Source organism: Pelobates fuscus, chromosome 5, assembly GCF_036172605.1.
Source record: "Pelobates fuscus isolate aPelFus1 chromosome 5, aPelFus1.pri, whole genome shotgun sequence".
NCBI lineage: Eukaryota > Metazoa > Chordata > Amphibia > Anura > Pelobatidae > Pelobates > Pelobates fuscus.
In genome coordinates, this window is record NC_086321.1 from 24,476,629 (window position 1) to 24,494,211 (window position 17,583).

General features: G+C 42.5%; 1 protein-coding gene across 3 annotated transcripts in view; it reads right to left on the reverse strand.

Moving 5' to 3' along the window:
* Positions 1 to 17,583, reverse strand: part of PAM (peptidylglycine alpha-amidating monooxygenase) — a 180,220-nt gene that overhangs the window by 124,295 nt on the left and 38,342 nt on the right. For all 3 annotated transcript variants that reach the window (XM_063453661.1, XM_063453660.1, XM_063453664.1), the window contains exon 5: positions 9,427 to 9,514. In XM_063453661.1, coding sequence (XP_063309731.1) covers positions 9,427 to 9,514 — 88 coding nt within the window. The remainder of the gene's footprint in view (positions 1 to 9,426; positions 9,515 to 17,583) is intronic.

The following is a 17,583-nucleotide window of genomic DNA, read 5'->3' on the forward strand; positions in this document are numbered from 1 at the left end:
TCCTGGGGGATCCTATACAGTCTATCCCCCACCCACTCGTAGCTTTCCCCATCTGTCCCCAGTTCCCCTTTATCTGCCTTATCCCTATACTTTCGTAGCGTGACGTCTTCCCGCGTCTCCCTCCCAAAAGTCTCAGGGGTATCCCAGTCTAAGGGAGTCTGTCCTAAGGTCACAGTCGGAGGGTTAGCTCTTACCTGGGTCTCCGCGACTGGCGGGCCGATTCCAATAGCACGAGCCTGAGCCCGGGTGGTGACAAGGCAGGCTCCAGCAGGACCTTGAGGAGCAAAAGCGGACAACAGCGGGGCTAAGTCATTTCCCAAGAGTACTTCCGCGGGTAGCCCTTTCATCAGGCCCACATTCACTTGGCCAGCTCCCACCCCCCAATCCAAATGCACTCGGGCCGTGGGGAGGCGATGTACTGCACCCCTGGCCACTCTAACGGCCACCGTTTGTCCAGTATGTTCCTTTTCGGGGACCAGGTCGTGTTGGATCAACGTTAGGGTGGCCCCAGTGTCTCGTAATCCACTGACAACTTGTCCATTTACTCGGACGGTTTGTCGTGATGCTGCCGGTTATCTACGGCAGCCGCATATAGGGGATTGGCCTCGTGCAAAATCTCCCATTGCTCTTCCCCCAGGGGTTGGGCTTCAATGCAATGGGCCCCGGAGGTAAAGGGCCGGGTGTTCCCTTCAGCGGGCTTCCTCCAAGAAGCTTGTCGAGCTGGATCTAGTGGGCATTTGTCTCTCAGGTGGCCCACCTGTTGGCACCTATGACACCGCCGGCGGTCCGGGGCACTGGACTGGGCGAAGCGGGAGGGGGTGTTGTAGCTAGGTTGATTAGCGGAGGTGGTTGGAGTAGGGCCGACGGGGCGGCTTTCGACTCGGAGAGCTGCCTTTTGGACCGAGGGGTCGGGTTTGCGGGCGTCCGCATACTCGTCAGCCATCCGAGCGGCTTCGGGTAGGGTAAGTGGTCGCCTATCCCGAATCCACTCCCTGAGCTCCTTGTCCACCTTCTCAAAGAAATGCTCCAACAAAAACAATTGTAATACCTCCTCCGCGGTGGTAGCTTGGCACCCATCCATCCAGTGGCCAGCCGTGCGTTGCAGTCGGCAGGCCCATTCGGTGTAGGAGTCACCGGTTTGCTTTCGGGAGTCCCGGAAGCGTCTCCGATATGCTTCGGGGGTTACTGCATATCGGGACAGGAGGGCTTCCTTGACCAATCGATAATTTCCCACCTCATGGTCCGGGATTGCTCGGAAAGCATCACTGGCTCGTCCGGATAACTTGCCAGACAAAATTTTAACCCAATCCTCGGCGGGTACTTTATGTAGGGCACATTGACGCTCAAAATCCGCCAGGTATTGGTCAATCTCCCCCTCTGTTTCTACGAAATTTTTAAAAGCGGCAAAGTGGACTTTCCTCTTTTCCTCGGGAGTTTGAAGAGTTCCAGCAATTGGACTGGCGCTGGTTGACGTCTGGCGCCGGTTGGCATCGACCGCTGCGATTACTTGGGTCACGATCCTAGGCGAGGGGTTTGGTCCGTAGTGAGCCAACCTTACCCTCACCTCGTGGTCGAATCGTTCATCTTCCGGGGTTCGGACCAAGGCGATCTCTGGTTCTGGGTTTGGTTCGACACCCAGTTCGCCATTCTGTTCCGCTAAGTCCAATGCGACCAATTCTGCCAAAATGTCTCTTTTCTTTTTGTTGCTAGCCGAACGACCACGGCTCTCCAACAAGTCTTTTAGGGTGGATCGTTTCAACCTTCCGTAGTAGGCCTCCATCCTGTTTGCTCTCGGTAGCTGTCCTTCTGGGGTGAAAGAACGATCCCGCCGCTGCCACCAATTGTAGCGGCACCCCGGTGTAGTAGGGGTTTACGCCGCTGAGAAGGTGTCCTTTCCCCCAAGCACGAAGTTAGCTAAAGCATAACAGGTTCCCCATAATTACGACATCCAAGTACTAGTCATCCCCTCCAAGCACGAGACGAGACTCTGTGTTGAGGGTCAAAGTAGGAATACTGTTTATTCGGTAACTCGGGCTTTTATGCCGTACAACAACTCCTCCCCGTATCCGGAGGAGATAATACATTTACAGTGGGAGTCACTCCCACTGTACCGAGCAGAATATTATACGATTATTACAAGTTTTAATAACACACAAAATATGCAACGAAAATACAATATGCTACGTGTATTAGGGAACGGAGATCTAAGGGAACAACATACGTGAAAATCCCCTAGATCGGTCGAGCCGTTCGCCAGATACACGTTTGCACCAATTACGCAGGAACTATACAATATAAACGAAAACTCTCTTTTGGATCCGGTGTCTCTATTTCGGTACTTTGGATCCGTTGACTAGCATGGACGTACGTTGTCGGTAAGGGCGGCATTCGTCGTGTGGAAAGTTCGGTCATTAGTCCATGCGGTCAAAATGGCCGCGACCCATTGTTCTCTCCACGTGGCGCTGTATACCGTACGGATCCACAAGTACCCGAAATCCACAATAATCCATATGCAACGGCAATTCTCCGAGATGGTATCTGTTACTCCCAAAAGGGGTCTGTCACAATGGAAATCAAAGAATAAAAAGGTATAGACTAAGAGGTAATTAAACTCTTACAATTACATCTGTGATGTCAGACCTCAGATGTTTGAAAGTTCCAATTCATATAACGTTGTCCATCTATTAGACTGCCTGAGGCCGCATGTGAAATGCATTATGATAAACTGGGACACCATACCTCACACATTGTCCAATCCGGGACAGACAGTTCCATTTTGTGACCCATTGTCCTCCCTCTTCTCCTGTTTCCCACCCTAGTGCTCGAGGTTTCCAGTAGACTTTGTGCAAGGCAGTTCGGCCGAACAATTCTTGTCCTGAAACTGAAATTTTGTTCAGGATGTTCAACGCTTGTTCATGTGACGATTCGACTTGGCCGAATGTCGTTCATGAAAAACTATTCTGGAGACCAAAAGGGCATGAATATGGGCCAATCAGGGTACTGTATAGATATTAAATTTGGCTGAACAACTATCAGTCTAAATTCGGATGAATTCAAATGCAAGTGCATTTTAGTAAACTAAGTTATAAATCCCAGCTCAGCCAACCTAAATCCATCATTGTAACAGACAGATGCACATATTGATGCAACATTGACATACAGAGTCAGAAGAGGCAGCGTGAGCTATGAGGCCAATAGAATTCTTGACATTCTGAAATGTCAAGCTTACACCACGATAACCCATGCAGAATGTAGCTTTTACGCATGCATCTATTCATTCATTCGTTATACCGATTTGTTTTGCATACATTCCCACGTCTAATGAGCAAATCCATCAACATCAGAGAAGTTTATTCACCATGAATGTATGCTGCTCACGTGTTAAATAGATGCTGAAAATAGAGGCTGCTCATATATTTCAATAAACGCACAATAAACGTCATTTTTCAAGCTGTGCCGTACCATTTTAAATAACTTAAGAAAAATAACACGAAGATAGCTTTACCAATGCTACGCCGTGATACAAACCGACAAAAGACTCAAGTCCATCAAGTTCATTCTTTGACACATCGTAGTTTGTGCTGATTTCTCCACTGTGTTTATTTCAGAACCCTGCCCTGCTTTACCAACTGTACCATCATGTATTTAGCCAGTTTATCAATAAAAATCGATCAATAAAATTTTTACAAAAATTCAGGTTTAGCCTTATTTATCATTTTCCAAAATAGTTTTGCTTTGTCTGTTTTGTTTTAAATATGCAACCACTAACAAATTACTTATAAAAACTATTCTTACTTTCTTCAAATAAACTTTTATTTCAAACGTTCTAACAATAAAAATCAATGTATTTATTTCCAAGGTTATCATTTTCCTGTGTTTTCCTATAATACTGGGCCCCTTTTTGTGTGCAAACTGAATGGCAAAAAAAAAGAAATAAAAATATGAAAGCCCCGGAAGAAGGCTGAAATGTAGATACCTTTTTAATGGATATTCTACAATAAAGATTTACACTTTTAATCTGGAAAAGACCGTGAGTGCAAGTAATTTTATATGTATGTGTGCATATATTATCTCTCTCTATATATCTATATATATATATATATGTTTTTTTTTTTGTTTTTTGAAAACACACTAACTACTCATTGCATCCTGATCTGTCTTCTATGACTCCAGGACAGATAATCGCTGGTAATAAATTCTAGAGACATGTTTTGGGGCAAACATAGACCTTGCCATAGAAAACAGACAGCATGTATGCATCAAATCCACTACATTAAGAGTTTGTAGAGTTTGTACTCATAGTGTCCCTTTAACATTATTAGCTCTTTTAACGTAAGCAAAATAAATAATATTGATGGCTAAACAATGAACGAATTCCACAAATCTTTACAGATTCACTCTGTTTAACACCCGGCATTGCTCACTTCAACCTCATTGCTGAATAGGTGTGTGTGGTGGGTTGTAGTAGGGTACATCCACAGCCTATCACAAAGAACACAATGCAGTCATTCAACTAATAGACCGCGAGAGCTTTATTCTGATATTAAATCGACCCCTATTAATTTTATTAGTGCCCCCCTTTCAAGTTTGTTTATTTTTATTGTTAGATATGGCTCTGTAAATTCTTACTGCTTCAAGTCAGATGATCACAACAAATTAATGCAGACTGCATAAGCCTGCACCTTCAAGTGGGAAAAGGCTCGCTGCAAGGACTGCATTTACAGGAGGGCACGTACACCGATCAGTTAAAACAACCTGCCTAATATTGTGTAGATTCCCTTCGTGTGGCCAGGGCCGGATTAACATAGGGGCTGATGGAGCTGCAGCTCCAGGCCCAGGCCTATGGAATAGGCCCATTGGTTTAAAAAAAAAAAAATTTTTACATTTTTTTTTTTTTTTTTTTTTACACACTACTCTTAGGGTTGCCAGGTATTTCTCATGTATTTCTTAGGGTTGCCAGGTATTTCTCAGAAGTATTTCTCAGGTATTTGAGGCTGCCTAGCCGGTGCCGGTATTGCAGTAATACCGGCAATACAAATGTCTGTCTCAGTATAAACATAGATTATTCTGCAATACCAGCGCCGGCCAGTAGGGGGTCGCTGTTTGTGTGGAGAGAGGCAGTGATAAGAAGTTACGGCATCTCTCTCCCTGCCTCTCTCTACTCACTGATCCGCGGGGAGCAGCTCTGCACAGAGAGTCCAGACAGCAGCTCCGAGACATGGGGACGCTGAGACATTGGGACACTGGGGAACATGGGGACCCTGAGCATGGACGTCCGCAGGAATTTTTCCTGGGGGAAGGGGGGGTATAATTGTAATGACATCCATGCTTGGCCCCTTTTTGACAGTGTCATGAAGGGGGGGAGCATAGTCATTTTCACATAAAGCAAGGATGAATAGCGTTTTCACAACTATGGTGTCAGGAATATATGTTTGTATTCCTGACACTATAGTGTTCCTTTCATCAAATTACAGGAACATTCTGGTCACCATAACAACTTTATCTAAATGAAAATGCTGTGATACAAGGAGGCCCCTGGGTGCTCTTTCTTTGAAGGGGAAGGGGAAGGGGAAACCGTTTACCCCCAAAAGGCTTCCTTCAGCTTCCTTCAGCTCCAGATCTCCAGGTCGCTCAGTGGTATTCGACTTCTGAAACAGAGTGTCAGGAAGTGCAGATTGACGTTGGGCATGGGTGCCGCTGATTGGCTAGAGTGGTCAGCTGACACTCGAAACCAATCGCTAGTTCCCGATTCATAAAAATGTTTTACGTTTTTATGAATGGGGAGCTACTGATTGGCTTAGAGTGCTAGCTGACCCATCTAGCCAATCAGCGGCACCCCTACCCAGCGGCCCTCTGTGTTTCCTGACACTCAGTAAATAAAAGTGAACACATTAACACTGATATTGTTTGTTTTTACTTGGGGAGATGAGAAGGTCCAACGTTTCCCTGCCAGGCCCAGGTACCAACGCCTCATGATGTGGTGTCCAGAATGAAGTGCTACAATTTCATTTTCTTCTCCTTCATTTGACACAGTCTTCTTTGTCTTCTGAGGCTCCTTCTGCTCCTTTACCTTTCTGCTACTTTCTGCTTATTTTGCGCCCTTCTGCTCCTTTCTCTTTCTGATCCCTTTCTGCTCCTTGATGGCTCTTCCTGCTCCTTGATGGACCTTCCTGCTTCTTTCTGCCCCTTCGAGCTTCTTGCAGCCCCTTGCTGATCCTTTCTGTTCCTTCTGATTCTTCCTGCCCCTTCCTGCTCCTTGCTGCCCCTTCCTGCTCCTTGCAGACCCGTCCTGCTCCTTGCAGACCCTTCCTGCTCTTTGCAGACCCTTCCTACTCATTTCTGCCCCTTCTTTCTCCTTGATGCCCCTTCCTACTCCTAGCAGACCCTTACTACTCCTTGCTGACCCCTCCTGCCCCTTGCTGACCCCTCCTGCTCCTTGCTGACCCCTCCTGCTCCTTGCTGACCCCTCCTGCTCCTTGCTGCCTCTTCCTACTCCATGCTGCCCCTTCCTGCTCCTTGCAGACCCTTCCTGCTCCCTCTTCCTACTCCTTGCTGCCTCTTCCTACTCCTTGCTGCCCCTTCCTACTCCTTGCTGCCCCTTCCTGCTCCTTGCTGCCCCTTCCTGCTCCTTGCTGCCCCTTCCTGCTCCTTGCTGCCTCTTCCTGCTCCTTGCTGCCTCTTCCTACTCCTTGCTGCATCTTTCTACTCCTTGCTGACCCCTCTTGCTCCTTGCAGACCCTTCCTACTCCTTGCAGACCGTCCCTACCCCTTCCTGCTGCCCCTTCCTATTCCTTGCTGACCCCTCCTGCCTCTTGCAGACCCTTTCTACTCCTTGCTGACCCCTCCTGCTCCTTGCTGCTCCTTCTACTTTACCCTCCTGCTCCTTGAAAACCTTCCTGCTTCTTGCTGCCCCTTTTTATTCCTTGCTGACCCCTCCTGCCCCTTGCAGAACCTTTCTGCTCCTTCTACTTTACCTTCCTCTATGCGGTCTCCCCCACCCCCCATGCCTCACTTACCTGCTCTGTAGGCCACCTCTGTGCTGCTCCCCTGCGGTTTCAGTCAAGAGAGAGAGGCAGGGATAAGCTGTAGCTTCCTGCCTTTCTCCATTCACAGCGCCACCTACTGGCCAGCGCTGGTATTGCACTGTATTCTCACACTAAAACGAAAAATAGCAGCACAAGCTGAAAAATCCGGGGGGGGCAAGTATCCCCCTTTACCCCCCCCCATTCGGACGCCCATGACCCTGAGACACTAGGGACACAGTGGCCCCTAGTCTGTGTCCCCATGTCTCCCAGCCACTGTCCCTAGTGTCTCAGTGTCCCCAAGTCTCCCAGTGTCCCCATGTCTCTAAGTGTCCCCTAGTGTCCTAGTGACATCAGGACCCTGGGAGACATGAGGACACAGACTCTAAGGGACACTGGGAGACATGGGGATACAAACACTAGGGGACACTGGGCGACATGGGGACACTGAGAGGCATGGAGACACAGGGAGACACGGGGACACTGGGCGACTTTGAGACATAGGAGACATGGCAGTGTCCCCATGTCTCCCAGCCAGTGTCCCTAGTATCTCAGTATCGCCATGTGTCCCTGGTGTCTCTCAGTGTCTGTAGTGTGCCAGTGTTCCCTAGACTCCCAAAGTCCCCTAGTCTCCCAATGTCTCTGTGTCCCCATGTCCCCTAGTGTCTCAGTGTCCCCTAGTATAAAAGAAAAAATCTCAGGCACTCACTGTGATAGATTTAGGCAGGTTTATTGGACACCGCAATGTTTCGACCTGTACCCAGGTCTTTATCAAGTCTCCAATGTCCCCTATGTATCAGTGTCCCCTATGTATCAGTGTCTCAGTGCCCCATGTCTCTCAGTGCCCAGTGTCTCTGTGCCCGTAGTGTCTGTGTCCCCTAGTATAAAAGAAAAAAATCTCAGGCACTCACTGTGATAGCTTTAAGCAGGTTTATTGGACACCGCAACATTGTGACATGGGGACACTGGGAGACATGAGGACACAAACACTAAGGGACTGGGAGACATAGGGACACAGACATTCCCCCTTTTTGTGTATGTTCGCCCTTTCGGCCTTTCTGGGTATGTGATTTGTGTCAGTAGCCCACCTTTTTACCGCATCCATAGACGTCCTGCTTTACTGGACACTGCTGTTAGGGGGTATGGGTTTACTTGAAAGATGAAAGCATGAGATTAGCAAAGGGTATGTGTTTTCTCATAGTTGCATCCTATGAGTTTCCCTACAGCATCATCTCCATTAGATACATGACGCTTAGGAGGTAGGACTTTTTTAGTGTTTTTGGTCAATAATATTTTGTAATTAGGCCCATCATAATTATCAGCACCAGGCCCACTAGGCTCTTAATCCGGCCCTGCGTGTGGCCAAAAGATCTCTGAACGTGTCCTGCGTTATCTGGCTCCAGGACATTAGCAGCAGATCCTGTAAGTCCTGCAAGTTGGATCAGATTTGTTGTCCAACAACATCCCACAGATGCTCAATCGGATTGAGATCTGGAAATTTAGAGGCCAAGGCAACAACTTGAACTCTGTCATGTTTCTCAAACCATTCCTGAACAATGTTTTGCAGTGTGGCATTATCCTGCTGAAAGAGACCACTGCCATCAGGGAACTTGGTGCCTCATATATTGCACCCCTTGATAGGTGCCATTGTAATGATATAATCAATGTAATTCACTTCACCTGTCAGTGGTTGTCGTGTTGTGGCTGTTCGGTGTAGAATGTCCCAGTCCCACCTTAGCTGGAGCTGAAGACAGCTTATTTAACTATTTTGTTAGTTTTTTATTGCACACTATGCACAGATCAACATATATGAATATGGCCTTTTAATCCTGCACACTCACACAGCAAACCACAGAACAGCAGCAGGGAGTTTGTCTCTACAGGATGGCATGCATAAACCAAAAATGCAACGTCCAATCAGCAGGGTCAGTGTACTACTATTGTAATTTAGCACACATTTAAGATATGGGAGAGTTTATATAGCGCCGCATGATGTTGGAGATGTAATTATTAAAGGCAGTATGATAATAGCCAGGAGTTAATCAAGAAAGTAAAGCATCTGACACTATCCAGCATGGATAAAAAAAGTAAATGCTGGACAAAAGGAAGTGGGATCAACTTATCTGCACAACTTGCAGAAGAGGTAGGATTTTAGGGGCTTAGGGAAATAATTCTGAAAGACAATAAATGGTATATTCTAATTTTTGCTGCCTTGCTCACGTTCATAAAAAAAAAATATAAAAAACATTTCTAATCTCGACCTTCCCTTTAAAATGTTTTAGCAAACAGCAGAAGAATGGAGTAACAAAGTAACTGGAATTAAGAATGGAATTTCCTGTAAGGGGTGTCGTAATATTAAAGTGTTGCAAAAAGAAGCAAAACAGTTATTCAGTACATCGCCTACCAATAGTCATCAGTGGAAGAAGGCACGTTACATCCAAACAGAAGCATATGATGTGCTGTGTCCATATTGGCATGGGGCCGGAAGTCAACTGAAAAAAAAATAAAAATTAATATTATAACATTCAGAATAAAGTACATTAGCATGTGACGTGCAAACTATGTACTCCTTTCCTTTCCACTTCTAATCTCACATCTGATACATGCTCTATGCATCGTAGCAGCCAAGTCAATTCTGCTTTCCTGTGTTTTCTTTAGATTTACTGTTTATTAAGGTTTTTGAAAGAGCACCGAGGAAACATATACAAAACCAAATCTCCATTCCAGATGTCAGTTTATATAAACAGAATGATAAACTTAAGAATGCAACATCCTGAATGTAACCGTAAAATCACAAACTCTCACTTTTATAGAAGAAATAAACGCAGCCCTTGGAAGGACAAATAAACTAGATTAAAAAAACAGAAAGAGAGACTGATGTAAGGAGAGAGAGAGAGAGAGAGAGAGAGAGAGAGAGGTCTGAAGGGTAGCTTTGGGATCCCAAATTTTATAGAAATGACACTTGTATTATGTACATGTGCTGTATGCGTTTCCATTGAGTAAATATAGAAAGAGAAGTGCTGGGTGAGGGTACTTTGGGGGGGGGGGGGGGGGCTGAAAGGATCCCACATTAAACGGGGGACTGGTAGATACATGGGGATGACTTGGGACATTAAATTGTTGAGGGCGGTGTGAACCCTTAATTGTCTCTAGTAGGAGAGGGAGGTGTATGGGCTACATGGATGTGAGGAGCACATTAATTAAACAAATTCTTTATAAATTAACAGTGTACTAAAGGTGGAGCCTTAGGGTAAGGATTGGAAGGTTTTGATTAAGACTCAAGCCAGAGGTATTTCTGGAACCTAACAACGCCCCTGTCAGCGGCACTGATGTGGAGCTGTAAAGTGTAGAGCCCAGAGTCCATTTTGGAACAAGCCCCCGGTCATTTTTAGATGTAGCAACGCCCCTGGGATATATGAAAGACACAGTCAGAGGAGTCATTATAGTAGTTATCCTGAACGAGGTCATGGCAAGACTTACAGCCTAAAGTCTGTCAGCTCTGTTCACAAGTACAACGAAACACCTAACACAGAAGGTTGGTTCAGAATATTGGATGCTTGAGACAAAAGCAGGTACAGCACAGAGATCGACACTTTAACCCCTTAAGAACACATGACATGTGTGACATGTCATGATTACCTTTTATTCCAGAAGTTTGGTCCTTAAGGGGTTAAAGAAAAGAAGGTATGGCAATTGGCTGGAGATTTTTTATTTATTTTTTTTAAACAGAGGAAATTTGGGGATAGGTATAAATTAATGTAATATTCAGAGAAAAAAAACTTTTCCAATAGCAGCAAGTTTATAACTGTTTATTTAATCACTAATACACTATTCCATATAGTGACCTGATGTGCAGATACACAAAACATTGCTTTACTGAATGTCACAATGATGCAAAAGGAAATTGCTCGTCAGGAAGCCAGCTGCTTCCATTAATACAAAGTCAAGCTAGACAACAATACTAACCAGGCTACGGAAATTAGAAACACATGAAGACAGTTTACAAGCAGCACACAAAATCCAAATGACAATTATACAGAAATACATAGCGTTCTAAGACCTCTCTTACACAATTGAATTAAAGGGACATTATAGTCATCAGAACAACTACAGCCAATTGTATTTGTTCTGGTGAGTATATTCATTGCCTTCAGGTTTTATTGCTGTAAACACTGTCTTTTCAGAGAAAATGCAGTATTTACATTACAGCCTAGTGATAACTCCACTGTCCACTCATCAGATGGCTGCTAAAGGAGCTTCCTGGTGCAGTGCTGCACAGTTTGACTGACATTCAGTGTCTCCAGCCTCTGCATGGAGACACTGAACTTTCTCATAGAAATGCACTGATTCAACGTATCTCTATGAGGAGATGCTGATTGGCCAGGGCTGTGTTTGACTTGTGCTGGCTCTGCCCCTGATCTGCCTCCTTGACCATATAAGCCAATCCAATGCTTTCCTGTAGGAAAGCATTGGATTGGCTGAGACCACCACTTCAGATGATGTCAGCTAAACAGGCAGATCAGGGGCAGAGCCAGCAGCAGTAGACTGGAATCAAGGCAAGATTTTACTATATTTAGAGGTCAAGGGGTGGCTTTTAACACTATAGGGTCAGGACTACATGTTTGTGTTCCTGACCATATAGTGCTCTTTGAATTTTCCCCATGTAGACTCCCTCTTCAGATAGTCATACTGACTAATCTATATTGTCGCAATCATGAAGCTTTGCAATGTAACAGATATCCGCATAACCAAAAACACACAAACAAACACATAGACAAGCCCAAATAATGTGTCAGTAAACTGCAGAGAGTATTATCCAAAATGAGGAAACGGGAATAAATAGGAAATAAATATGGCATATGACTAGATAAGGTAGCTTCAATAAAATACATTTAACACAAAGTTTTGTTTAGCAGTTGCTCATTAATTTCTGAACAATCCCCACCTGGACACATAATATTATAATTTGATTTTATCAGAGAGACAGTTTTGCAAATACATAAATAAATAAACATAGTATTAGGTTGAGGCCATGTTAAGGTTTACCCTAACTCAATTTCATATAATACTGGCTAAAATAAAATCATCAATTGCCCACTTTTCTATATTTGGTCACAGTCTTCTTCTGCAAACCCCTTGTCATTTGATCCCATTTTTTTTTCTGGTAAAGAGAAGTTCTTAAATTATATATAATTTAAATATAATTAAAGTCTTGATGGGCATACAAACCATATCAAAGCGAATTAACGAGCTAAAATTACAAAAAGCTATCTACATTATGCAAAATCTAAAATGAGGCACTATTCCCAAGGCAATAAAGCCAGTAAATTATTAGCAAACATGCTTCGCCACAAACAAGCACAGTCCAAAATACCGCACATTCTTACAAATGACAATAAAAAACCTCTTAAAACCACAGGACATAAATAATGAACTCGCATCATTTTATAGCAACCTGTATAATAATAATAATAATAATAATAAAAAAAGACACCTCTATACACCAACCCACTAGATCGGACATAGACACATTCCTACATCCGATCTCACTGCCCATTCTCACTAAAGAAACACCATCTCTCAAAAAATCACAACTGATGACATACATTGGGCAATTGCAAATATGCCACCAGACAAATCAACAGGTATTATAAAGTGTTCTCCAATACACTAATTCCCCACTTACACAAATCATTTGCACACATAACCGAATCAGGAACTATGCCACCAGAAATGCTCTTAGCCCATGTGACTACCCTCCCCAAGCCAGGGAAAACCCCAAACAAGGGACAAAACTTACGTCCCATATCACTCCTCAATACTGACATAAAATTGTTCGCAAATATTGTGGCGGACCATCTTGCACCCCGACTGTGTGTCTTTGCCAATCAATGCTCCTAGTGCTCACGAGTACTCCATGCACTCCACCAGACACCATCAGCACTGTAGCACCCACTTCAGGTGTAACAGCTTGGTTGGGATCTCGCTGTCGCCCACCCTCCCTGGACCAAAAACCAGGATTCAGCTTCCAGTTGGTAGACCTCTCATCCAAGAGAGTATAGCAGGTATGCTCTTAAAAGAACAAGTGATTATAATCCCAGGGGAGTACAGTGATATAGCAATCCCCAGAGTGAATATAGTTGTCCCCTCCACACATGAGACGAGGTTCTATGTTGAGGGTGAAGAGGAACTTGTTTATTGGTAGCCACAACTGGCCTTTTATTGGAGTCCCCATGTTTTTTGTGTGAACATGGAACAGTTTTTCTGAACATACCATAGTTGTACCATCCTATTAATTGTTGTTGTTTTTTTTATTGTACGTTTCTGTTAAACTCCAGGCTTTTATCTATGTGAAATACCCATTGTTATTCTAGATAATAAGCTATAGTTTTGCATTTCTAGATAGAACATTTACATTTTTCAATAGATCTATTGTTTCTACTCTTCGTAATTCTTCTTCTAAGAAGTAAAATAATGAATCATAAGAAATAATAATATAAAAGGCGAAACATTTAGAAATTGGTTGCTCTGGAGGATCTCAATGCCACATGATAATGTTTTATGAGATAAGGCATTTAATTTTTTTTAAATTAATATTATTCATTGGTAGCAGCATTTTCATTTCTCACACCACCTTTTGTATAAAACCTTAGCACGCCAGTCATTGTCCAAGCACTCTACTTTATATCATTGTATTAGAATACATTGGGAAGAAGAGGTTTGAAATCAAAATTCAAATGAATATGTAAATGCAATATAGCAAATCTGGTGTTTGCATTAATGGAAATAGATTCAAAGAAAACTATAAACCATTAAAAAACAACAAAACAAAAAAACATGGGCACCTTTAAAAAAAAAAAAAAAAAAAATGATAGTTGAGACCTGTGCAGGGTAAATAAAAGAAAATTGGAACAGCAACAACAATGTTCTAGGGCCAACTAGGTTCTGTGAATAATATCATGTCCTTGAAGCTATTTAACAGCCTAAGTAGAGCTAGTCATTAGAAGCCATTTAGAGTATGTAACAGCCGTTGACTATAATTGAAGATAATCCGCTACACTGTAGACGAGATAACATGTAACCCAATATGACAAATTATTAATGCTGTTGAACTAAATAACTCAACATGAGGAGAGGTATAATGTGCTATAACCCCAGGACAGAAAATAAATTAAACAACAAAATGCTCAGAATATACAGCCAACTTAAGTAACCATCTATAATAACACCATACACACATCAGCAGACGATAATAGCAATAGTGAAAAGAATACCATATACAGAACATAATAGACAAAAAATAAAAATGTATTCATGCCAAAGTTTAACCTTATACATTTTTTGTTCTAGCAGTACTCCATTGTCGTTGCAGGGGTCTTCAACTAAGTCCCCTGGTATCTTTTTTCTTACCCTTCCATTCTCTTCGAATTGGACTTCTTCCTTCTAGCCCATTTTTGTAAATGAAAGAGACAATCATCCCAAGAGGCCATGGAAAGATCTGTTGGTCCATATACAATTTCAAAAGCAGATATCAGTGCTCCCATCGCTATTCCTTAAAATCCATAAATGAGAGTGCTAGCAGAGACAAAGTAATATCTCGATGCTCTGACTTTTTACAACTATGAGGTAACACCTACAGTGGTGGCATTTTTCTAAGCTGCCACTCAAAGTAGATCATATTGTCTCCACCACCAGTCCATGGCACAGTACAACAAGGACTGACAGGAACTAAACCACCAAACCCTATAAGCATACAGCTTGGAAACTACTGATCTAGATTAATTATTTTAGTTTATTTCCCCTCTGCCCCTCTTTTCTAGGAGCTCCATATTGTTGGTGTGTCTGAATGTATAACAGAACTCCACATCAATAATACTCCCAGCAATGTGTCTTTAAACTACAATAAATGTGTTCAATAACTGTGTTTAGGAAATCAGTTCTGTAAAAGAGATACATTGTTCTTGTTCTAAGTTACATTATAGTAATATAAATTAATATTATTAAGCCACCTCAAATTTCTCAGAACAGTCTCATCCCTGGATACACATCCAAACTAATTAAAATGCCCCCCTTTGTCTTTGTTAAATGTTGGGAGGTATCTGCTGTTCACTGAGCTGCAAGTAACATAGTTGGGAAATGGAATTAAACTAGAGAATGTTTTTCCTTTATGGCAATTAATGTGCGATTCTAGAGTTAATTCTCTAAAAATTTTGTCTCTGGCAAACTGTGTGTTATATTCAGGCACTACCCTTTAAAAAACAAAAAACAAACACAACATAACAAAAACTCATTAAACTTGACTAGAATTTAGCGCTGAGACATTTCTCCTCTCGACAACTACTCTGTCTTCGGTACGATAATCAGTATTTATAATCTCATTCCAATCCAATGCATCTTATTGCGAAGCATTGGGGACCTATGGCACATGCACTGCAATTTCCTACCTCTCCAATGCTTCTCACTGAGAGTCACTGAATTTTATTCTCCCTGAGAATCGTTGGCAGCATTCAGCGTCATCATGCTATGAATGATGTCGTCGAATGCAAAGACCTTTTTGAAAAACTTAAAGGATCACTATAGGGTCAGGGACACAAACATGTATTCCTGACCCTATAGTGTTAAAAGCACCATCTAGCCCCCCTGGGCCCCTCCATAAATATGGCAAAATCTTACTGTATTCAAGCCTGAAGCTGTAACTCTGCATGCTGTTTGACTCAGAAAAACAAGCAGTCTGCTGACATCATCAGAAGGGGTAGCCTGATCCAATCACAGTGCTTCCCCATAGGATTGGCTGAGACTGACAAAGAGGCAGATCGGGGGCAGAGCCAGCACAAAGATGAATTTACTCAATTAAACTCTTTGAGGAAAGTTCAGTGTCTGCATGCAGAGGGAGGAGACACTGAATGTGTGGATGCATTTTAGGTAGCCATGACCCAGGAAGGATCTCTAACAGCCATCTGAGGAGTGGCCAGTGAAGTTATCACTAGGCTGTAATGTAAACACTGCATTTTCTCTGAAAAGACAGTGTTTACAGCAAAAAGCCCGAAGGTAATGATTCTACTCACCAGAACAAATGCAATAATCTGTATTTGTTCTGGTGACTATAGTGTCCCTTTAAAAATGAGTAACTCTGATTGCTCTCTGTATGACAGAAACTAGAGGCGTGTTCTCTAAAAATGTAAAACACTTGGCATGCCATTTCTCACAAATGGCAATGTTTTACAGAGCCAGAGACAAAGGACAGCAACATATCAAAAATCACTGCATTAAGATTTTATGGTTTTGCCGCTTAAAGTAGTTCTTTAAATTTTCGCTTCCTATGTTGCCGTACATCGTCCATTATTTCTTGTAGATAGAGATTCTGATGTCAGTGGTGCTAGAATTAATATGAAATAGATGACAGATACACAATTATATTAAATGCATGAGTGTAGCTCAGCTAGAAGACAACAAGACTTCAAGCTGTTTTCCACCACCCTGCATTAAGTATGTTCCATTTGTGAGATTCTAATAATAAATGGATCATATTATTTATGTACTGCCTCGTGGACACATCAAAAATATTATGTGACAACTACCTTGTTTTTTTCATTACAAAGAAAAAATATTTTAAACCAAATAGTCCAGACATACGTCCGTTAATAGTATATTTATGTTCATATTGCAGCAGTGTTTAATTAAACTTTGAAAGATTTTTGAAAATATTCTACATTTACATGTGTTTTGACAGCTTGTGGTTTTCAGGCATAAAATATGAATATGCATGTTTCCATAAAAATCAGTTTAATTACTTGAGGCAGCAGCGATAGTTGAAAAAAAAAATATACATTCAGAAAAAATAAAATCAAGCTATATTTTGAGGCAGCATTTTTTTTTTTTTTTACTTACTAAGCATTTAGAATCTGTTTTCACATTTTAATATATTCAGAATTAGCAGGCAGATTATACAGTGTCTAATGAAAGTATGCTTAACCAATTAATGCTTATTTGAGAAAATTTGCATTGAGAATTATTTACCAGAAACACTATCAGTTTCTGCAGAGGATTAAATGCTCGCCTCCTACAGTCCTGGATTCTGATATTCTCATAAAATGCAGTGTGAACGAGTTATATAATGTCAACAACATTTAATAACATACTTTAGAAACATAGAATGTGACGGCAGATAAGATCCACTCAGCCCATCTAGTCTGCCCGATTTTCTAAATACTTTCATTAGTCCATGGCCTTATCTTATATCTACGATAGCCTTATGTCTATCCAGGGCCGGATTAAGAGCCCAGTGGGCCTGGTGCTGATAATTATGATGGGCCTAATTACAAAATCTTATTGACCAACAACACTAAAACAGTCCTACCTCCTAAGCGTCATGTATCTGATGGAGATGATGCTGTATGGAAACTCATAGGATGCAACTATGAGAAAACACAACCCCTTTGCTAATCTCATGCTTTCATCTTTCAAGTAAACCCATACCCCCTAACAGCAGTGTCCAGTAAAGCAGGAAGTCTATGGATGTGGTAAAAGGGTGGGCTACTGACACAACTCACATAACCAGAAC